Here is a 23,622-nt window from a genome sequence, read left to right as displayed (position 1 = left end):
GAAACAAGCTGTGGTAGCCATTCTAATATCGAATAAAATCATCTTTCAACCAAAAGTTATCAAAAAGATAAGGAAGAACACAGGTGTGTGTGTGTGTGTGTGTGTGTGTGTGTGTGTAAGGTCTACCTTTCCCTTTCCAGCATCAGCAGACCAGGTGGAGGAGGGAGGTGGAGCCCAGGACAAGTGGAATCTTATTTGGGAGTGAGTGCCAAGATTACTGGAGGGGCAGGAGGGGAGAAAGCCTTCCCCAGGAATCGAAGGTCCTGCTCTGTAGTTGAAGGCCTTCCCTGCAGCAAACCTTAATTAAGCAACCCTCTAAGATGACCCTTGCTTGTTCATACTGGTTTATTTGATGGTGGATGTAAATGCAAATACTTTATTCACATTACAATGACTATATCAGCTTGCTTTTTTGGGTCAGTTTGCTTGAAATATTTTTTACATTTTTTTAACCTGAAGTGATATCTACTCCCCAATGTTAAAGTGTGTTTCTCAAATACTGCAGAAAGGTGTATCTTCTTTTCAAATCCAGTCTGCTAGTGTGTGTCTTATTATTGAAGGTTTAGAACGTTGATGTTGGAAGTTATCAATGAACAGTGTTTATAGATTCCTGTTTTGTTTCTATACCGTATTTTCTAGTCTGTGATTATTTATCCCTTGTGTTTTCCTGGATGTGGTTAACCTCTTCTGGTTGATATTTTCCTTCTGACACCTTTTGTAGAGTGGGATTTGCAGATAAATACTGCTTAAACTTAGTTTATATCATGGAGTGTCTGTTTTTTTTCTCCAGCAGTTGGGACTGATAGTTGCTGGGTAATGTATCCTGGTCTGGCATCTGTGATCATTTAGAGTGTGTAGAACATCTGTCTAGGCTCCTCTAGCTTTTGGAGTCTCCACAGAGAAGTGGAGAAGTGTTGTTATTCTAATAGGTCTGCCTTTATGTGTTAATTGGTCTTTTTCCTTCATAGCTTTTAATAGTCTTTCTTCATTCTAAAATTTCTAATTTCTTTGTGTTACAGTCCATTTAGTGTTTCCAATGTTTCATGTACCTTATAGGCATCCACTTTTTAGGTTAAAGAAATTTCTTCTAAGATTTTGCTGATAATTTTCTATGTCTTTGATCTTGCATTTTTCCCCCCTTTCCCTCTATTTCTATTTTTTGTATATTAGGTCTTTTCATAGTGTCTCAGATTTCCTGGGTGTTTTGTTTTGTCTGTTTACATTTAACATTCTCTTTGAGGTATCACTTTCTTTTGTATTTGTTTGTAGTGCTTGAGATTCTCTCTTCTGTCTCTTCAATTCTTTTTGTGAGGATTACTATTGTTCTATATCCCATTTTACCTCAGTTTACATTTTTTTTAGTTATTCTACTATCATGATTTGAACTATTTTCTTCATTCCATTCCTGTTTTTGTTTTATGGACCATTAACAGGTTTATTCATACTGTGTTTAAAGTCTTAAACATATTCCTATAAGCAATTTTCAAGTCTTTTCTTACGTTTTAGCTATGCTGCATTTCTCAGTGTTTGCTGTGTTCTTGTAGACACATACTGTCTCCACTGTTATTGTGTTCTCACACTGGTGTTTTCAGGCATCTTGGTCTGGGAAGATTGTAATTCTAGGTGTTGACATCTGGTCTTGTTTTTTTTTTTTTTTTTTTTTTTTGGTTCTTTTTATCGGAGCTGGGGACCATACCCAGGACCTTGCACTTCCTAGGCAAGCGCTCTACCGCTGAGCTACCCTGGTCTTGTTTTTGTTGGTTGATTTTCACTTCCATGGTTTCTGTTGTCTTTTCTGGTTCTTTGTAGAGTGTAGTGGGTGTGGTTTGCCTGATAGAGAGGGCTTCTTAGTCCTTGTCATGTGTGGCCCCTGGGAGTCCTGGGAAGAATGCCTTTTAGGTTTTAGGAAGTGACATGAAGGCTTAGGGATGGGGTAGAAGGGAGAGGTTGCTGAGAGATTCCATAGGATAGAGGAAAGCTGGGCGTCCCAGGAGAATCTGTGTTCCCTGTGAAACAGAGCCAGAGCGGAGGCAGACCCTGCAGGCAGTCTGCTCCCAGACTGAACATGAGACTGGGGACATTGCAGTGGCGTACTGGAAGGAGAGGGAAGCGCCTAGGTTGGCACAGCCAGGGAGTCCCTGGGTAAACAGGGCCTCTGGGATTGGTGCCTCACACAGAGGGATGCAGTGAGGGAGGAAGTCTGGCTGTTAAGAGGCTCTGCAGAGGGTACGAAGACAAAGAAGGGTCCTACTTTAGGGTTGTGGCTGAAACTGGGGAAGTTGTAAGTGTTAGATAGGATGGAGCTGTTGTAGTATTTTATACACAAGATATAAATTAATGATGAAAGGACAACTGCTGATAAGTTTAGCAGAGGGAATTACTACTATTAAGATGACCAGATCTTCATCAAACACTGAAACTCTTCAGAATTTGATGTTTGTAGTCATGATGCTAATCTTTATTTTGTTCTACTGTTGTTATTTCCCCTTCTTTCAATCCCTAACTCAGTACCTGGTGTTCTCTAGCTTTTGGTAAGGATTAGCTAATTGATGAGTGAAGGAAGGAGTGAAAGACTGACAGGATTTCAGGCCTGGAAAATGCAAGTAATGTATATGTTACTCCTTAAGACTTAATCACAGAATAATATTGTACTTATTGAGACGGTGTAAAAAGGGGGATTGATTTATTCTAAAATGTGATCCCTGGAGTCTTGAAAGGTTTAGTTATTATTAATACAAATGGAAAACATGGACAGACAAATAAGTGATTCAGCTAATTATGGCTGGATGAACAATTGACTTTATTGGGGTTACTGATACGAGCATGAATGATTGTTGGGCAGCTGTGTCACTGGGAAGTCTACCGTGCTCACTGATGGTAGTTTGTGAGAACTGCATTCTTGGAGCTCCCTGCCCAGTATGCAGGTAGCTGCACCAACAAGAATCTCCTCTAGCAATTGTTTGCTCCTCACAGGCTCCCTTCTTCCAGGAAAGACTGAACTTGGTGGCCGTAGCACATGACCCCCGCCCCATCTTACGGCTGTCCCAGCATTGCTACGCTTTCAGCACTTAGTTTACTGGGATTCTGCTGGGACCACTGTTCTTTGCTAAGATTCTTTTTCTTTTATGATTGAGGCTGACAGTGGTATCTGGTGGATATAAACAAAAATGTAGTGAAGGCAGTTTGGTAGACACACCACATGCATGTGAGGAAATAAGCAGTGCTTCCTACCGGGGCCCTTGACATTCTCAGCCATGGACTTTTGCTGAGGCATGAGGAGGGGACCTGAAGTCCAATCATCTTGCATCCATGCTGTCCCACTGTTCACATCTTGCCCAGCATATCAGTGGTATAGTATGCACAGGATTTACTTCAGGGCTATTGGTGACAATGCTTCCCCAGCAGCCAGGCACTGTGAAACCAGCCAGTGGGGAAAGACTTTCTAGCTCCTTGGTTCGTCTACATTTTCAACAGAGCACACAGCGCCTTCACAATAGGGACTTACCATGTACTTCAGCACGTAGTCGATAACAGGAGCAGGAACCTTTATGGCTTTTAGACCCTCAGCTACATTTTCTCTCTTTCAAGGCTTTCTGCCATCCATTTTAAGTGCTCATTGGTAGTGACTTAGAAGCAAGGGAGATATGTTTGCAAAAGTGAGCAAGACGCAATAATACATGAAAACACAAGTTAAGTTGTATCATGAGTTTCCTCAAAAGAGCATATTGAGCACAGTTTCTTACACGAAAGAAACTACTATATTCAGATCCCTACAATTCTCTGCCATTCTCTGTGAGTTGTTGAGGAACTCTGTGAGTTCCTTATCCTGGGACACTTTGCCAGGCTGCAGTACATCTCCGGACACCTGATGGGTTGAGCAGCATCAGCTTGTACTGTTTGGCCAGCTGAAAGCCAAGGGTAGGGTAGAGGGTATGGGTGTGCTCTTGTGTGGTGCTAGTGGAGTGACTCCTCAATTCTGATAGGCTCCAAATACCCCCCAGTTGTTGCCTCTCCATTGGACATACCCGGCTACTGAACAGACTTCTGGGTTAAAGAACAATCTACACCTCACTCTTCTTTCTTGCAGGGAGAGAGTGCACCAGTCCTTGAGGGGATTATTTCCCACTTGAAGACAGGCACAAGCTTTGTCACCTGTGCTGTTCTAGTCATTTGTCCTCCAGCCCTTCTTGATCAGGCCCTCAAGCTTTCTGGAAGCATACTAGGATAAAATTTGGTTTTCTGTCAGATATTTCCTAAGAATTCTGCCTTGATATAAATGCTGCCATATTTCCTTGAGTCATCAAGACCTTGTAATCATGATTTATTTACATGGGAACCTACATGGTCATGTGACAGAACCTACTCTAGCTCCTAAGATCACTTCTCACTCCAAGATTCAGCAAAGCTCATAAAACCTAATACCAGTCCCCAGGTCCCTACTGGATCGGCCTCTTATCTACCTCTCCTGTGCATATCATTCTATAATCCCAGTGAACGAGGCCGCAGACACTGCCTGTGACATGCTCAGTTCCCTCAGGAGTATTTTGTCCTTTTCTATCTTCTAGTTAGCGATGCTCATGGGACCTTCAGCCACTGATAAGCAAGGGGGCAATGGCTTGCAGCACATATGAACCAGTCCTTCATGACTGATTTTGTTATGTATTACCTTAGGTTATGCAGCCTTAGTTTGAAGAAGGGATGAGTACTTTCATATTTTCCTTTTCCATATTATCCAGACTGACCTCATTCACCCGATGTTTAATAGCCTCATGAGCCAGGGTTGGCAATGGGCACCTTCCTTCCCCAGTCATATAGTTCATATGCATCTGTGAGGATTAGAGTTTCCTCTCCTGGGCCGTGGTTAAGAACCCCATCTGGATAAAGAGTCTTGGATATTTCCCTTCCTCTGTATGCAAGTTGGACAAGAAGAATGTTTTGTATCACTTCAGCATCTCCTTCTTCCTTATCACTGACTGATTATCTCCAGGAATCCAAGATTTGGAATCCCAGGAAGGCTTCTTTGGTCTCATGCCTACCCTCTACCCCTTTCCTTCTGCATTAAAGGTTAATGTAGAGGATAGCGCCCACATGGTTGTTTTTGGTTGTTTGCTTTTTGTCACTTAGACCAGCCTTTTCTGGGCAGACAGGAAAGCTTCAGCTGTCTTAGTGCTCACAACAGACCATACAACTGACACTGTATCTGGTTAAGAATCCCTTCTGTACCTTCTGATTTCAAAGGATTATGGTATCTTCTCAGGTCAACTGGAAATGTTTGGAGGCATGAGACAGACCCCATTCATCAGGGAGGCATGCCATGTCCTACCATATATAGGAAGAGAACAACCTGGGGTTCCTAGCTCAGATTGTTCAGGCTTGTTTGCATGTCTTACCAAACACAGCAAAGAATATGCGACTATTCCCCGGAAAAGCCACACCATTCCTCACAACACAAAGAAAGGCAGACATATCAGGATTGGCCTCTCTGGCATTCCACCCACAGACAGATCAGCCGTTAGTTGTATATATTATTGTCCACTGCGATCGTTTCTTTCCATTGTTTTTGATTCTGTTGAGTAACATTCATGCATCATGTATTCTATGTCTCTTCCTGGGGAAACCCCACTATAATGACAGGGATAGACCAAAGCAGAGAGTCCACTCAAAACTAGTCTAGTAGACCAATGAGTTTATTGGTGTTACTTATAGCAACACAGATAAGGGGCTCCTTATAAGTGAGTGGGTGAGGGGTTCTTACAGAAACATGGCTAATTTGGCAGCCGGATCAATGAGTTCACTGTGACGTAGATGTAAGAACTGTATCCCTGGGATACCTTCACCATGCTCAATCTCATCTGTGTTAGCTTTCTTACCTTCCTCTACACTTGGATGATGTGATTAATGTTATCTGTTTATTTCTCAGTCTGAGTGCTTGAGTATAGACTGTGTAAAGTAGTGCGTCCTGTGTCAGACAGATATGAGTTTCAGACCTCAATCTATTTTTCTTTGTGAAAAATTTGTTCCGTTCCCCCAGCTTCAGTAGCACCATTTGTAAAGTAGAGATGGTATGGCAGTTGTAAGAGGCTCTGTGTATGATCTTCTTCACTTACTAAGAGACCTACGATTTCTCTATGACTTGGTAGATATTTAGTGATTTGGAATAACTATAATTTTCCAATTGTACTTTTTTTTCTGCAGCTTTCCCCACAAATAAACCAGAGAAAGATGCAAGACATGTCATAAAAGTGGTAAGAATTGTTCCATGTTTATATTCCTGTATTTGACTTTCCCTTATTCTGCTTTGTAATTATAAAAATACTTCTCCCCTTAACTTTTATAGGTACAGAGTAATAAAGCACATATTTCCTTTGCCGTCATTAGTGTGTAAAGACTGGGGAGCATTGTACCATATTGCCCTGTGTCCTGCATTTGACCTGTCCTCCTGCACTCTTTCCTTCACTCCTTTAGGTAGTAAGGTCTTTGAAGTGAGGCATAGAATTCCACCTCAGTTCATGTGCCCTATGCATAGCACAAAGAATAATATGTAGTAGACAGTGAAAGAGGTGTGTGAGGGGACTCCGTAGTATTTTCCAGTGTACCTGCCCCCAAGGACACACTGGTATACAGCCAGTGCTTATGCATGTACACAGTTCTGGGTGCTTTTGATAAGATCTTTGCAGAAGACTTCTTTCATGTGTAAGACTATGATAGGATTGCAATACAGTATGTTGTCTAAAATGAGACTTTTTAAGTTTATTTAGTGGTTTAATTATTATTTATTTTTAGTAGAAATCTGGTGCCTATGTTTGATGACAAGAATTCTATAAGTATATATTTTATATGTGGAGTCTTATATTTTCACAGTTGAAATATAATTTATATTTAGGATAATTTTTTCTAGTAAAATTATTAATTTTCTTTTGTAGGAATATCAGGAAAATGGCCCATTATTTTCAGAGCTTAAATTTTATCAGAGAGCTGCAAAAAGAGAATGTAGTAAGTAAAACTAGCTAACCAGCTACTGCCATATATACATTTGCTCAAGCGAATGATAACATTTTGGTCTTTTTCTGGCCTTCTGGAAAATTCTTTCCATAAGAAATTTTATTGTAATGTGATATACTTAACTGTTATAATGTAAAAAAGCAAGACAGATGGTATATACATCTTGTTATGCCACACATAATGGGTTATATATTTTAACTCAAAGTTTTTTTCTACTACTTTACATAACATGCTGACTTGTTGAATTATCAAGAGTTTTCTAATCATTTAAAGATTATGGAATGAAATTATTTCTTTTATAAAGACTCATTTACATAGAAAGGATATAGTAGCAAAACGAAAGTAGGTAGATAATGCACACACACAGAGGGGATGGTTTTAAAGTGGATTAAATTATTTGTAAATGATTAAATGTTAAGATTTTAAAGAAAATATTAGAAAGGTGAATGTTAGGAATATTTGGAGTTAGATATCATAAATAGAACTACTAGTTGGAGATATGATTGTGAAATGATTTAAACAGAGATGAAGAAAAGTGGAAAAGTTTCTAAGAGTTACATAAAATGTTGCTGGAGTCGGTAGGAGTCATAACAACTGGTGTGGACAGGCTCCTTTATATCCTGTTGAGGAGAAAGAATGATGGATCTGGCCTGAATAATTAACTTTGCTTCCCTTAATAAAGCTTCTAAACACTCTGACTATGGTTGCCACCAACTGCTTCAACTGTGTCAGAGTGACAAATAGAATCCATTAAATTTGATTATTTTATCAGGAAAGCTGTCTTTAGCATGAAACACATGTGGCAGAGAAGTAAGAGTGGTGATTACACTACCTGATTGTTTAACTGGATTAAACAATTCAATTAAGAGGTTTTTTTTTTTGTAAGAGAAATTTATTCAAAACAGTTATTTTACAGCAACCTCACAGTCAGGCGCTTTTTCTGCTCAATTTGTATTTCATGGACTAACATGATTTAAGCCTTTGAAATGTAGGTAGTGGTGGGAAAAGCACTCACTCTTTGAGGTCAACGTGTGTGTTTATGTAGAAACTTAGCTAGCATATGATGAATGATTTGTTTCTATGAATAAACATATTTATGAATGAATGATAACTAGGTACTTTGTAGGACTATGTCTTTTATGACACTATTAATTTAGTTTAAAAAGAGATTTTGTTTTAATTATAGTGATAATAAAAAGTTTCAAACCATGGGATAGATATATGTACATTTTTAAGTTTTTTCTTAGAATATCTAATGACTATTTTGGTTTGATAAGTAAGGCTTGACGTCTTTACAAAGGCAAAAATCCTTTTCTAAATATTGTTTCTTGTTAAATTTTTCTTTGCAGTCCAAAAGTGGGTAAAACAGAGGAAACTTGATTATTTAGGAGTTCCTGTATTTTATGGATTTGGTCTGACTGATTTCAAAGGAAGAAGGTAAAAAGCATATTATAATCATACAATATTTATATGATCACTTATCACCAAGCGACCTTCCTCAGTGACCTAGTTGCTGTTTTTGGCCAGTTAACAAACTACTCAAACCTTCTGGGCATCAGGAGTCCCATGGTGGCTGTTCTGCTTGTTTCTAGGTTCTGACCTCCCTGGTGAATATAATCTGGCATCTGCCAAGCTGTAGTCATCTTAGGTCCTACCAGGGAAGGACCTGCTTTCATTCATTCATTCATTTCAATCATTTCATTCAAGACTATTGATGGACCTAAGATATCTTGACAATGAGCTACCAGTATGTTATAAATGAAACACAACTGGTTTTCCCCAGAGAAAATTGGTGGGTTGTGGGAGTGGAAGGGAGGAGAAGTGGGAAAGAGGGAGAGAGAGAGAGAGACGGGGGGAGGGGCACACACAGAGAGAGAGAATATGAATATGAATATAAATGTGCAGGTGAGTGCATCCTAGATGGATCCAGATCATAGTATTTTTTCATGATCTAATCTTGAATGTGGTATCCTATCCTACAGCACGTTCTCTCTGCTAGAAGTCACTAGGTCTACCTCTGAAAGTTCAGAGAGAATCACTCTCCACCTTGAGGAAATAACACAGCAAGAAATTTATAAAGCTGTCCTTGAATGTGTCTCTTTGTACACATACAAATTTATTACTCATGATTTTGAAAAAGTCACCTGTTTTGCGTCCATTTTGTTCCTGGGAGTGTCATAGATGTTATCCTGCTTTGTCATTTTTTGACAAGTTCAACTTTACATGTGAAAAAATAGGCTCAGCTTGCAGTCCTTTGTTCAAATACCTTTAAAGAATATAAATAAAGTGAACTGCTTCAAACAGGGTACTAAACGAACCACAGAAATTCAGGACATCTGTATCATGTTTCTCTTAAATCATCTAGAATTATAGTAGTTGGCATAAGAATTATGTAAAATATTGTTGAAGACAGGATAGAGAGTTCTGGGTCAGTTGGCAGAGTAGAGGTTGCCGGTGAGATCAGGTGAAGGACAATTGTCAGAGAAAAAAAATGCTCTGAACTGAGGAAGAACTTTGGAAATTCATAGAAGTCGTGAGAGGGTACATCAAAAGTATGGACTCAAAGACCACAACATTATCTAGTGAAGCCAGGACATACAGGGTCCAAGCTACATGTTTCCTTTCCTGGTAGAGAGAAGCAGGAACCTCATCCCAAAGGTAATCAATCAGACAGATTCTGGTAAAACAAAGCAAAATACACATGAGTCCTCAGAACAATCTCCCATATGCCTCACAAGCCTTGTCTTGTGTGACAGTTTCCTCCAAGACTGAACTACTCAATCCTACAGGAAGGTTTCTTAAACAGGAAGGTCAGTAACTCAAAATAACTTCACTGAGTCCCTGATAGTCTATATATTTTTATTGGGGAATTGAGTCTATTGATGTTAAGAGAAATTAGGGAACCAATGATTGCTCTTTCCTGTTATTTTTATTGTTAGTTTAGTGGAATTATGTTTGTGTGGCTATCTTCTTTTGGGTCAGTTGAAAGAAGATTACTTTCTTGCTTTTTCTAGAGTGTAGATTCCCTCCTTGTGCTGGAGTTTTATCCTTTGTAGGGCTGGATTTGTGGAAAGATATTGTGTAAATTTGGTTTTCTCATGGAATATCTTGGTTTCTCCATCTATGTTAATTGAGAGTTTTGCTGAATATAGTAGCCTGGGCTGGCATTTGTGTTGTCTTAGGGTCTGTATGACATCTGTCCGGGACCTTATGGCTTTCATAGTCTCTGGTGAGAAGTCTGCTGTGATTCTGATAGGTCTGCCTTTATATGTTACTTGACCTTTTTCCCTTACTGCTTTTAATATTCTTTCTTTGTTTTATGCATTTGGTGTTTTGACTATCATGTTACAGGAGGAATTTCTTTTCTGGTCCAATCTGTTTGGAGTTCTGTTGGCTTCTTGTGTGTTCATGGGCATCTCTTTCTTTAGGTTAGGGGAGTTTTCTTCTGTAATTTTGTTGAAGAATATTCACTGGTCCTTTAAGTTGGGAATCTTCACTCTCTTCTATACATATTATCTTTAGGTTTGATCTTCTCATTGTGTCCTGGATTTCCTTGATGTTTTGAGTTAGGAGCTTTTTGCTTTTTGCATTTTTCTTTGGCTACTGTGTTGATGTTTTCTATGGTATCTTCTACCCCTGAGATTCTCTTTTCAATCTCTTGTATTCTGTTGGTGGTGCTTGCATCTATGATTCCTGATCTCTTTCCTAGGTTTTCTACCTCCAGGGTTGTCTCTCTTTGTGATTTCATTGTTGTTTCTTTTCTATTTTTAGATTCTGGATGGTTTTGTTCCATTCCTTCACCTGTTTACTTGATTTTTGTGTTTCTTCTTTAAGGGCTTCTACTTGTTTACTTGTGTTGTCCTGTATTTCTTTAAGGAAATTATTTATGTCTTTCATAAAGTCCTCTAACATCTTCATGAGTTGTGATTTTAAATCAAAGTCTTGCTTTTCCAGTGTTTTGTGGTATTCAGGGCTGTGGTGGAAGAACTGGGTTCTGATGATGCCAAGTGGTCCTTACCCTTGCCTCTTGCCATCTGCTTATCTCTGGTGTTAGCTGTTCTTGTTGTCTCTGACCGTGGCTTGACTGCTGTGTGTCAGCACTGCTGGAAGACCAGCTCTCTCCCCATCTGATCTGGATACAGAGAGCTGTGGCAAAGGGTCATCTCTGGGCTCAGGCAGAAACCGGAGGGATCCTGTCTCAGACTGCTTCTTGATTCCTGTGTCCTGAGGGCTCAGGGTTGGTCCCTCGGAACAGAAGTGGTCTTACCTGTGTTCTCAGGTGTGTCAGCACTCCTGGGTGACCAGCCTTCTCTCAGTGAGATCTGGGTACAGAAAGCTGTGGTCAGCCCCTGGTGCAGGCGGAAACTGGAAAACTCATTGAGTCCCTGAAACTGATAAGATTCACTGGGCTACTTCCCATCAGAGTAAGTAATAGAAGCTGAGAGTTCCTCTAAGAGGAAGCAAAACTAAGCTGTAAAGAAGACCCTCAGACCAGGCCAGCTGCCAAAAAGAAGCAGAAACCAGCTGAGTTGCCTGGGAGGGACACTCTCCAAGGTTCTGAGCTGCCAGCAGGCTGTGCAATGGGCTTCAGGTTCCCAACTTTGTGAGCTTTGAGCCATACTGTGTGGGTTTTTCAGATGTAACTATTTTTTCATCACTTCTGCTCCATAAATAATCCTTCACCCATACTCCTTTACTAACCCCAATAAAGCTCACTGGTTCACCAAGCTGGACTTGAGTGGTAGCCATGCTTTGATCTATTGTAGGCTCCCTATCTAGCAGGAGGAAACGTGAGTGTCGGGTCTGCCCAGGAAACATTTTGTCATATAGCAAACAGATTGTTGGTTTTAGTGAGACGATGGCTGAAAGTGGATTTTAATTAATTCTATTAGGGATTAATATAACCCGACTAGACCCCAGTAATGGAGGCAGAGTCCCATAGATTTGTTTAATCAAATCCTGCACAATTACTGGGGGATTACCCTTAGTCTATATGCTAGACTCGCTACTTGCCCAGCTGCTCTCCCTAAGTACTTGCTATTTGAGTCTTGCTTGCTACTTCTCCTCCAGCTGTCCTTCCTGAGGGCATCTCACTCGGCCATATGCTCCTGATCCATCACATCTATTGGAGACCTTCTGTCTTCTCCTCCTTCTGGTACCCTCCTTTCTCCTCCTTCTCTCCTCCCCTTCCTTGTGATGCCGACCTGTGACCCCAGCCTGGTAATTCAAATTCTCCCTCTTTTTATTTTTTCCCAGTAATTGGCTGTACCCATTTTTTTTTAACCAATTGCTTTCAATTGGGGAGCAAGGTTTACGTAGCATCACTTAGTTTATGTGAGCATTTGCTTGTCAACCAGATGTGGGAGACCAGTATTTATCGTTTGAATACATAGCATCACACCAATCTCCCATCAGATGACTTTTCTGATGGACAAGTCAATAGTAGGAAAAAATCCATTTGACACTTTGTGTGATACACAGGGTTGTAGATAGGTATCATCTTGAGGGAAAAAAAAAAAACTACAACAGAAAATTGTTGTTTAAAATTGAGATACCCAGAGGCCTGAGAAATGAGTAATTCAAAACCAGAGAATCTAAATTTAAACTTCCCCGGCTTCGGCATGAGAAGCATCCTTAAGAAGCAACGTGCAAAGCCAGAGGGGGGAAGGCCATCAAAGGGTACAGGTTGGAGGAGGTGGTTTAAGCTTTGAAGTAAGTAGATAAAGTTAGCCTTGCCCTTGATGGCTGAGTGCAGTTCTTACTAGCTGAGAACAACCCTGAGCCTGAGGTCAGGAGGTGATCACTTCTGGAACCCTCTACCTGTGTTCACTACTGTAGAACCCAAAGGCTCTGTGAGCTAAGAATATGCACAGCTGTGTCCAGTATCGTAGTGATTCAAATCGGTACTTGAGAAGTCTTAACAGTGTGAATGCAGATGTCGTCGTCTTCATCATCGTCTTCATCATCACCGCTGTCTCCTCCTCCTTTTAGTTATTACTTAACTGAATATAGTTTTTCCTCCATTTATTCTTCCCAGTTGCTCCTCACCTCCTCCCACATCTAGATCTACTCCATTTGTCCCTCTTATTAGAAAAGATGAGGCTTCTAGGAAAGAACAACAAAACATAATCAACTATAAGATAAAAATAAAAACTATCATGTTTAGTTGGATAAGCCAAGCCGACATAAAAAGAAAGCATAAAAATCAGAGATCTCCTCATATACAGCCTCAGGAATCCCGTTAAAGGGCTAAACTTAAATCTGTAGAATATGCACAGAGGACCTGCTTCAGACACATGCAGGCTGTGCTTGCTGTCCCGTCTCTGAGTTCATATGAGCACTGCTCGATTAGTTCAGAGGGCTTTGTTCTTCTGGTGTCCTCCATCTCCTCTGTCCCCCCTACTCGCCTACTTCTGTTTCCACGGGGTTCCCTGAACTCGGAGGGAGGGACTTTATGAAGACATACCCTTAACAAGTCTCTCGTTGTAATGTCTTGCTGTGGATCTCTGTTCATTCCCATCTGCTGCAGGAGGAAGCCTCTCTGATGATGGCTTAAGATGGCATCAATCTATGAGTATAGCAGATGTCATTAGGAGTCATATTGTTGCTTTTTTTTTAAGACTAGCAGTATTTGGTTTTCCTTTTGCATTTTTAATTTATATTTTAAATGTTATCCCATTTTCCAGTTTCCTCTACAGAAATCTGCTAGACCCCCCCACCACATACCCACCCACTCCCTCCCACCTCCCCACCTTGACATTCCCCTACACTGGGGCATCAAGCCTTGACCGAACCAAGGGCCTCTCCTCCCATTGATGCCAGACAAGGCCATCCTCTGCTATATATGCAGATGGAGCAATATGTCCCTATATTCTTTTGGGATGGTGGTTTAGTCTCTGGGAGCTCTGGGTTGGGGGTCTGGTTAGTTGATATTGTTGTTCTTCCTATGGGGCTCCAAAGCCCTTCAGCTCTTTCACTCCTTTCTCTAACTCCTCCATTGGGATCCCAGTGCTCAGTCTAATGACCGGCTGTGAGCACCTGCCTCTGTATTTGTCAGGTTCTGGCAGAGCCTCTCTGGAGACAGCTATATCAAGCTGATGTCAGCATGCACTTCTTGGCATCTGCAATAATTTCTGGATTTGGTGCCTGTATATGAGATGGATCCCTAGGTGAGACAGTCTCTGGATGGCCTTTCAGTCTCTGCTCCACACTTTGTCTCCGTATTTCCTCTTGTGAATATTTTGTTCCCCCTTCTAAGAAGGTCTGAAGCATACACACTTTTGTCTTCCTTATTCTTGAGCTTCATGTGGTTTATGAATTGTATCTTGGGTATTCTGAACTTTATTTGGGCTTTCTAGACTCTAGTTCTTGGTCACCCAAGCAGTGTTTAGTTTGGGTTGTATCTCATGGAGAGGGCCTTACGTCAGGTTGGACATCAGTTTGTGGGTTAATCTGAAAAGGTTTGTGCCCCCATCCCCCTAGTATATTTTGCAGGTAGGACAAGTGGTAGATCAAGGGTTTGTGGTTAGGTTGGTGTTTACTTTTCTCTTCTGGTAGCCTGCAGGGCATGTTCCTAAGCCAGACACTAGATCACCCCGTGAAGGTTTTATGTTGGTACCAGCTCAGCCTCTCCATGTTCAATGAGTTGTACGTGTGTTGTCTTCAACAATGGCGTCTTGCACTCGGTTTGTGTAGAGCAATTTATTGTCTTGGCAAATCTGGGTTGTCTGAAGATTTTCTTATATTTTTGGTTATAAGCCTAGCCTTTAACGGCTGAGCCATCTCTCCAGTCCTGATGAAACCCTGTTGTGGCACTAGAAGCTTCATTTGGTGACAAGAGATGGCTAGTAGGGGTTCCATCTCCCTCGATATTTTGAGACTTCATTGGGATCACCTTTGTATATTATAGGAAGTTTACATTGTACTAGACTTTTATACCGCCTCTCATATGCTCCTCAAATGTTCTTAATTTGATGGTAGGATGTACTTACCAGCTGGATCATTAGCCAGCCCAAGGGTTACACCCTAGGGAGTCTCAGAAGGATGACAACAGCAGCCACCTCTGCCATGCAGTGGCTGTCTCTACCCTCACTCCAGCCCTCCAACTCATCTTTACCTCCCTTTACCACTGGATCTTTCTCTTCCTGTCCTCCATTCTGCCCCTGGCTCCAATCTACCTATAAAATCTATTCTATTTTCCCTTTCCAGGAAGGCCCATGTGTCTCAACCTAACCTCTCTGGGTTATGGATTGTAGCATGATTATCATTTACTTAACTGCTAATATCCACTTATAAGTGAGTGCATACCATGTTTTACCTTACTCGGGATGATTTTTTTCTTAGTTTCATCCATTTGCCTATACATTTATGATGTCATTTTCTTAATGCAGTCTTCAGTTGAGCTTGTTTTCAGTTTCTGGCTATTGTGAATAATGCCACTATGAACATAGTTGACCAAAAGTCTTTTGGTTGGATGGAATGCCCTTTGGTTATATGCCCAAGAATAGCTGAGTCTTGTGGTATATTCATTTCCATATTGGTTGTACAAGTCTATACTCCCAGCAGCAATGGAGGAATGTTACCCTTGCTCCACATCCTTGCCAGTTGAATCAGTCACCTGTGTTATTGATCTTAGCCATTCTGACAGGTATAAAATGGAATCTCAAATTTGTTTTGATTTACCTTTCGTTAATGGCTAAGGATGCTGAACTTTTAACGAATGCTTCTTGGCTATTTGAGATTGCTCTATTGATAATCATGTGTTTAGATCTTTCCTTCATTTTTAAATTGAATTATTTGTCTTGTTGATATCTATTCTCATGAATTCTTTATATATTTTGGATATTAGCCCTTTATCAGATATGGAGTTGGTAAAAGTCTTTTTCCATTTTGTAGGCTGCCACTTTGTTCCAATTACAATTTCCTTTGCCTCACAGATGCTTTCCAGTTTGATGAGGTCCATTTATTAATTGTTGATCTTAGTGCTTGTGCTACCTGTGTTTGGTTCCAGTGTAAGACAAGTCTTCTCATTCTACACACATCTGAATGCTGTGGTTGCTTTCTTCATTTGTAGAACACTTAGGTTCTACCGGCCAGCTGGATCATTAGCCAACCCAAGGGTTACAAGGAGTCTCAGAAGGATGACAACAGCATCCACCTCTGTGGGGCAGTACAAAGTGTGTCCAGAAGAGAACCTAGGTCTGAAAACAAGGGAAACCACTAGAATGAAGATGTGTCAGGAGTCAAGCATGTAGCAAACACAAGCTCAGCACCAGCATAAAAAGGAAGGCATGAGTCCACAAATTGCATCCTCCTCCATATAAATAGAAGTCTTAAGTTTGAAGCCTCAGAAAGGAGCTCTAATGTTTCATCTGTTACTGCTAAAAACTTTTAGCAGCATTTTTAACTTCATCATATTTAAAAGATTTATTTATATATAAATATTTAAGTGTGAGTCTGCCTGAAGGTGTGTTGAAGTGAATCTGTGAATCCCTGTTGTAGCCAGAAGAGGATGTCAGATTCCCCATAGCGTAAGGTAGGAACTATCCAACATGAGTGCTGGGAACTAAACTCACTGAGTCATCTCTCCTGCCCCAGCTTTTCTATTTATGATAATTACTTATTAAAAGTAATCACCTTTCTGTCTTTTAGCATTTGACAATATAGCCATTAGCTCAGTTTATTTTCTTTCTGAATGGTTTTGGGGATTGAACTCTGCAGAATGAGTTTTTTAATATTGCTACTCAATAAAACCAGATGAGATACAAACCCACAGATGTACAAATATCATCATAAAAAACATGATAAATATAACATGACTTGTAAGGATCATAACTTCCTGACTGCTGAACTCAAGCAAATGAAAACAAATAAAATCTCATGTAAAGATTTCAAATACTTTTTTTAGTAAAAATGTCTAGCGACTTCAAAAAGGATATAAGCAACAAATGAATTCAATCCAAAAGCTAGGAATGCCCAGGTAACAGAGAGAGAATATCAGCAATTGGATGAGAAAATCCATAACAGAAACGGCATGATAACAGGGAAGTAAAATGCAACAATGAAACTTAAAAAATGTTGAAAATGAAAATCTTGATGAATTACCTAAGAAACATTATAAAAGTCAAAAAGAAGGAATATCAGGGATGGGAAAAGTCAAGGAAATTTACCACTCAAAGACCAATAGAGGGGAAAAAGGAAGGAAGAAAGGAAGGAAGGAAGGAAGGAAGGGAGGGAGGGAGGGAGGGAGGGAGGGAGAGAGGAAGGAAGGAGGAAGGGAATCGCTAGTAACTTCAGGATAGAATCAAAAGATCAAACCTAAGAAGTCATGAGACAGAAGAAAGAAGTAAGATTAGAAACTAAAATCATAGAGAATCTATTTAGTGAAATTATAACAACAATTTCCAATTTAGGCAAGAAAATTGATATCCAAAAACATATTTTGAATTGCAAATATACAGGACTAGGGAACCATATCACCTTATACCTATGCCAAACATAGAGAAAAGCTATATTACAAGCTATAAAGGGAAAATCCCATTCATCTCCAAAGGCAAACACTTCAGACTTCACACAGACTTCTAATCCATAGTCCTAAAATTTAGGAATCATATATTGTTTGATTAAAGTAAGTTTAAAGCCCTTAAATTAAATAACTCCCAAACAAGATTGCTGTATCCAACTATTTTACCTTTAGAACTGATAGGAAATACAAGACATTTCTACAGAAAAAAAAAAAGAAAAACACCAAGGAAATTCATGATCAACAAGTTAGCACATAGAAGACTTAAAGAAACATTACACACAGCAGGAAGAAAGAAGACCCATGAGTAAAGGAATGAAAATATCTCGTTAGTGCAGTAGATGAATAAAGGAGAGCTTTTTGAATCTCTAGCATTAATGGTGAAGCAAAGGACAGATAATAACAACACAGAAACAACCAAGAAAAATTACAGGAATTTATAAGCATGTCTCAGTAACAATCTTACAAACAACAGACCTCAAGGTTACTAATATTAAATCATTGGCTAACTAGATTATAAAACCAGGCCGAACTACCATTCGTCTCCAAGAAACAACCCTTACATGCCTGCTTGAGAATTGGCGGAGGGAAGTCAATCCAGAAAGTGTATGGAAGCTTGAAGCAGCCGTTGTTTTTTTTTTTTTTTTTTTTATGTTTAATAACTAGATTGCACACCAAAATTAGAAGGGATAAAGAGGAATTGCACATATAATAGATAGGGCAATTCATCAGGCATCATTAGGGACTCATTTGAAAATGTGTTAGTATGCTTTGCCTGTGTGTATGTATAGGCAACATACCACATGCGTGCAGTAGCTGACGAGTGTGGTAGATGCCCTGGACGTGGAGTTATGGATGACTGTGGAGCTGCCGTGTTGGTGTGGGGAACTGCACTGAGCAGTCTGAGTTTTTAACTCCTAACCTATCTCTCCAGCCTGTGAAACAACAAGAATAACAGCAACCGTTGCTACTTCTTCTATTCTCCTCCTCTACTTTTCTACTTCTTCTTCTTCACCTCCTCTCCCTTTTCTTCCACATCTTCATCTTTGTCTAATTTTTTAAAAATAGAATGATGGCTGCAGTAACTAAAAATAGTCTTCCAAGAAAGAAAACCCCAGAACTAGATGGATTCATTTTTGGATTCTACCAGATGTTTAAATAAGAACCTGTAAATTTGAAAGAGAGAGGGGAAGGAATGGAAAGAGGGAAGAGCTACCGGCTGGGAAAGGCACTTTTAAACTCGTCCTGGGGAGCCATCTTATTCTAATAACTAAGACTGAAAAGGCTATAATTGGGGGGAGGGGTGGATGGAGAAAATACCTATTTCTTTAGTGAGCATAGGTATAAAATTTATCAATGGAATTCTTATCAAATTCAAGGATACATTAAAGAGATCATACACTATAACCAAGTTGGTTTTATTCTAAGGATGTGTGGTTTGCCCAACATATGGACATCAGTAAGTTTAATACACATCTAGATAGAGTCTAGGGAATCTGTAATCATTAAGGAATCTTATGAGCATCTTAATCAGGGCCAAAAATGCCCTTCATGATGTTCAGCTTCCCTTCATGATAAATGCTCTGAAAAGAAATAGAGACGGCAACATGCTTCAGTACAGTAAGAGCTATATGTGAGGCACTACTGCCAACACTGTACAAATCAGGAGGAAACCGAAAGCATTTTCTCTGAATCTAGAAAGATGAGGGTCTTACTCTCTGCTTTTATTAACATAATACTTGAAAATAAAAGAGAAACATGTAAAAAGAAATAGAAATAGAAGAGGAAAATTCAGGCCATCCCTATTTAAAGTCTACTCAATTCTGTATTTAAGAAACCCAAAAGTATCCACCAGAAAACACGTAGTTCTGATCAGCACTTCAGCAGGGGGATAGGACTGAATAATCCTACTATTGTGGTCTTAGTGAACTGACTGAACAACCAGCAGCTTAAGTACTCATAAGAGAGTTGCTGAGAAAACAATGGGGACAGGAGTGGAGGTCATATTTAAATATCCTTTTAAAGAATTCTAGGAATAAGCCTACTTGTGTAGGGGAAATACCTCTACAGTGAAAATGGTCAGGAACTGAAGAAAGAAATAGAAGGAGACGTGGAAAGGTGGACCAGCCTGCATGTGCATGGATTGTCAGAATTATTGTGGTGTAAATGGTTATATCACTAAATATGATCTGTAGGTACAGTACCCCCCCACCAAAGTTTAAGAATATCTTCAGAATTAGAACTAGAAAAAAATAACGTTAAAACACACATGGGACCAAGAAAAAACCCAAACAACCCAAGCAGTTCCAAGCAGAAACAGGTAGTTCTATCAGAATGCTTGATGCCTCACAGATTGTCTCATCATCAGTGACACTGGAAGGTGGGGCACTGGCACAGAAAGGACTTCCAGACCTGCAGACCAGAGTAGAGGCCAGAAGTAAACCCACAGAGATACGCTTCCTAAGTTTTAGGTGTCAAAAGACACACTGGGAAAACGCCCGATTGTGAATTATTCTGGGAATACTGGCTACCCACACTTGCAAACGACTGACCTTTTAATATAGTTCTTCATGTTGTGGTGATGCCCAACCTTAAAATTCGTTGCTACTTCATAGTTGTCATTTTACTACTGTTATGAATCATCATGTAGGATGTTCATATCTGATATGTAGGATACCTGATAATGTGACCCCTGTGAAAGGGTTGATTGATCCCCCTTCACCCAAACCACCAAGGATGTTAGAACCCACAGGTTAAGAACTGATATATCTGTCATCGTGTATAAAAATCAATATGTTCTTTTGTGATTGGGTTACCTCACTCAGGATGATATTTTCCAGTTCCATCCATTTGCCTGTGAATTTCATGAAGTCATTGTTTCTGATAGCCGAGTAGTATTCCATTGTGTAAATGTACCACATTTTCTGTAACCATTCCTCTGTTGAAGGACATCTGGGTTCTTTCCAGCTTCTGGCTATTATAAATAAGACTGCTATGAACATAGTGGAGCATGTGTCCTTGTTATATGTTGGAGCATTATTGGTTCCTTTTTTTTTTTTCCGGAGCTGGGGACCGAACCCAGGGCCTTGCGCTTCCTAGGCAAGCGCTCTACCACTGAGCTAAATCCCCAACCTGGAGCATCATTTAGATGTATGTCCAGGAGTGATATAGCTAGGTCCTCAGGTAGCACTATGTCCAATTTTCTGAGGAACCTCCACTCTGATTTCCAGAGTGGTTGCACCAGCTTGCAGTCCCCATAGAGACGTTTATATGGCCATGTTTATTATTGCACCATTCACAATATGTTGGAATGGAACCAACTTAGATACCCTATCAACAGATGGATAATAAACATACACAACAGAATATCATTCAGCCATAAGAAAATGAAATCAGACATTTGTAGGAAAATGGATAGAACTGGAGAATATTTACTAAGAGGCATAAGCTATGCTAGATTCAAAGTTCTTTTTCATGTTTTATCTCATTTGAGAAATCCAGATACTTCTTTATATATACATGGTGTGTGTGTGTGTGTGTGTGTGTGTGTATGTGTGTGTATGTGTGTGTATGTGTGTGTGTATATGTGTGTGTATGTGTGTGTGTATGTGTGTGAGTGGGCGTGTGTGTGTATGTGTGTGAGTGGGCGTGTGTGTGTGTGAGTGGGCGTGTGTGTGTGTGAGTGGGCGTGTGTGTGTGTATGTGTGTGTGTATGTGTGTGTGTATGTGTGTGAGTGGGCGTGTGTGTGTATGTGTGTGTGTATGTGTGTGTGTATGTGTGTGAGTGGGCGTGTGTGTGTGTGTGAGTGGGCGTGTGTGTGTGTGTGTGAGTGGGCGTGTGTGTGTATGTGTGTGTGTGTATGTGTGTGCGCATGTGTATGTGTATGTGTGCACACTCAAGTGCCTGCGCATGCTAAGAGGGACTATGAGAAGTTGGGAAGACATGAAAAGGGAGAGAGGAGGACAAGGAGTAAGATGATGGAATACATGGGACATGGAAGCCAGAGGGAGGGTGTTTGAGGGCTGTGGGGTGGCTGGGGAAGGTGGTGGGAGAGGAGAATACATCAAACAAAGTATGCCATGCAGTGCCATAGGACACCTGTAGCTCTCTGTGGGATATGTAATTTAATAAGGAAATGATGAAAGCCTCCATGATCACATCACAGTTCTGTAAAGCAAAGCCAACAGAAGGGCTGTGTGTGCTTCTCTAGTTGCAGACGTAGAGTGTGGGCTGGTGTGCTAGAAAGGGGATAGCAAAGGAGCCCGCTGAACAGAGAGGGAACATGGGAAGTTACAAGAGAGACAGGTGGGACAGAGAGATGGGTGGGGCTGTTTTATGTATAGCTGCGCACCGACTAGTAACCAAGGTCAGATCCCAGCACCTGTCCAACAAGCCACGTGGGTGTTCCACCGGTGCCTCCAGCTTCAGCACTGAGGGAAATGCAGCATCTCTAGCCACTACGCCTGTTGGCTCACACACTCATTCTCACATATGTCCCCCTGAATAAAATGTTTCTGTTTATAACAATGGATAGAATATAATCTTTTTAAGATAAAGACATGTTCACATTTTCTGAATGGATAGAGACGTTTGTAGGATACGTCATAAGGTTCATGGGGATTGATCTGTATGTACTGGGCCATTAGCACAGTCGTAGACGAGAAGAGACACTGAAACACCACTCTCTCCGTTATGTGTGACACTATTAACTTCTCAGTGCTGGTGAAAGGTGCGAAGGAAGTACCAAGCTTCTTCCCAGAGGATGCAGCTCCCTGTGCACATGCTCTCCAGCTGTGTGCACTCCTTGCTTGTTAGGTGTCAGTGAAAAATAATTACGAAATTATTGTTTCAGAAGTATCTGTTTTTTTTATATCTCCACACAGCTACAGATTCATGGTAATGGAAAGACTGGGGATCGATTTACAGAAGCTCTTGAACCAGAACGGTGCTTTTAAAAAATTAACTGTCCTGCAACTTGGAATCAGGATGGTGAGTTTGAGATGGCTTACTTCAAATTCCTCACAGATGACTTACTTGATTTTTGCTCTGTAGAATTATGGGGAAATAAGTTTTTTGCCTCGGAATGTCAGTTGTAGAGAGTAGGAAGTATTTTGGTGAACTTGATAACCATGGGCTCTACACATGACAAGCTGTGCTGTACTAGACTCAGTTTTCCCTGACAGCTTGGTTTCACATATCGGAAGAAGCCTGAGGAGCTGTAAGAATGACCTTTCTGCTTCTGTTATGTTTGTAACCATAAGTTATGGCCAAATAGACTACTTTTCATACTAAATATGGTATGGTTTGATTTAAAATGTTTTAAGTGTAAGTTGAGGATGGCGGCAACAATTACTTATGGCAGTGAATAACATATTTACATGTGTGCTTTGTTAACTAGGACGCAGTGTAGTCACAAATGAACCACATAGACAGTCATTTGTCGATAATGCCACATATTTATCTCACTTACATGTACGTCCTGGGCTTCCCCCCCCTCCTATCACGAGTAGGATGAAACAACTCATGCCAGGTTGTGTTGTGGAAAATAATTATTTTCTCCATACATTTATCCACTCACCTTTAAATATTTATGGAACGTCCCCCGCCTCGCCTCTCCCCACACTTGACATGCAAGGTTTCAGGGCTTTAATGATGTGCAAGAGTTTTTTGTTATTACACAGAATGATCATACCTATAATATTTTGTTCTGAGGTCTTCAAGATTTGAATCATGATTATTGACTGATGAGTGAACTACATGACTATTTCACCATAGATGTCTTGACCATTTTTGTATAGTTTTTAATGCTATTTATTCCCAGTCTACATCACTATTTTAGCTACTATGATAAAATACCCTGGCAAAAACCAATTAACAGAGAAAATATTTACATTGTTTCACGATTTCATGATGGTAAAATCATAAACAATAGTATTTTGGGGCAACTGATCAATCACAGTACATCCACCATTAAGAAACAGAGTGATGGGCGCCTGTGCTCTTTCTTCTTTTTATATTGTGCAGAATCTCATCTTAGGGAATGGTGCCACCCACAGTGGACAAATATTTTATTCAACCATGAGCAACCAGAAATTAT

General features: G+C 40.3%; 1 protein-coding gene across 1 annotated transcript in view; it reads left to right on the top strand.

Moving 5' to 3' along the window:
- Positions 1-23,622, top strand: part of Vrk2 (VRK serine/threonine kinase 2) — a 120,723-nt gene that overhangs the window by 45,956 nt on the left and 51,145 nt on the right. The window contains 4 exon segments of the mRNA NM_001401405.1: positions 6,196-6,245; positions 6,924-6,993; positions 8,352-8,439; positions 22,409-22,514. Of these exon segments, the coding sequence (NP_001388334.1) occupies positions 6,196-6,245; positions 6,924-6,993; positions 8,352-8,439; positions 22,409-22,514 (314 nt within the window).

This window comes from Rattus norvegicus, chromosome 14, assembly GCF_021556685.1.
Source record: "Rattus norvegicus strain SHRSP/BbbUtx chromosome 14, alternate assembly SHRSP_T2T, whole genome shotgun sequence".
NCBI classification, from domain to species: domain Eukaryota; kingdom Metazoa; phylum Chordata; class Mammalia; order Rodentia; family Muridae; genus Rattus; species Rattus norvegicus.
The sequence above is the reverse complement of the archived record's forward strand: the minus strand, read 5'-3'. Positions and strand labels throughout refer to the sequence as shown.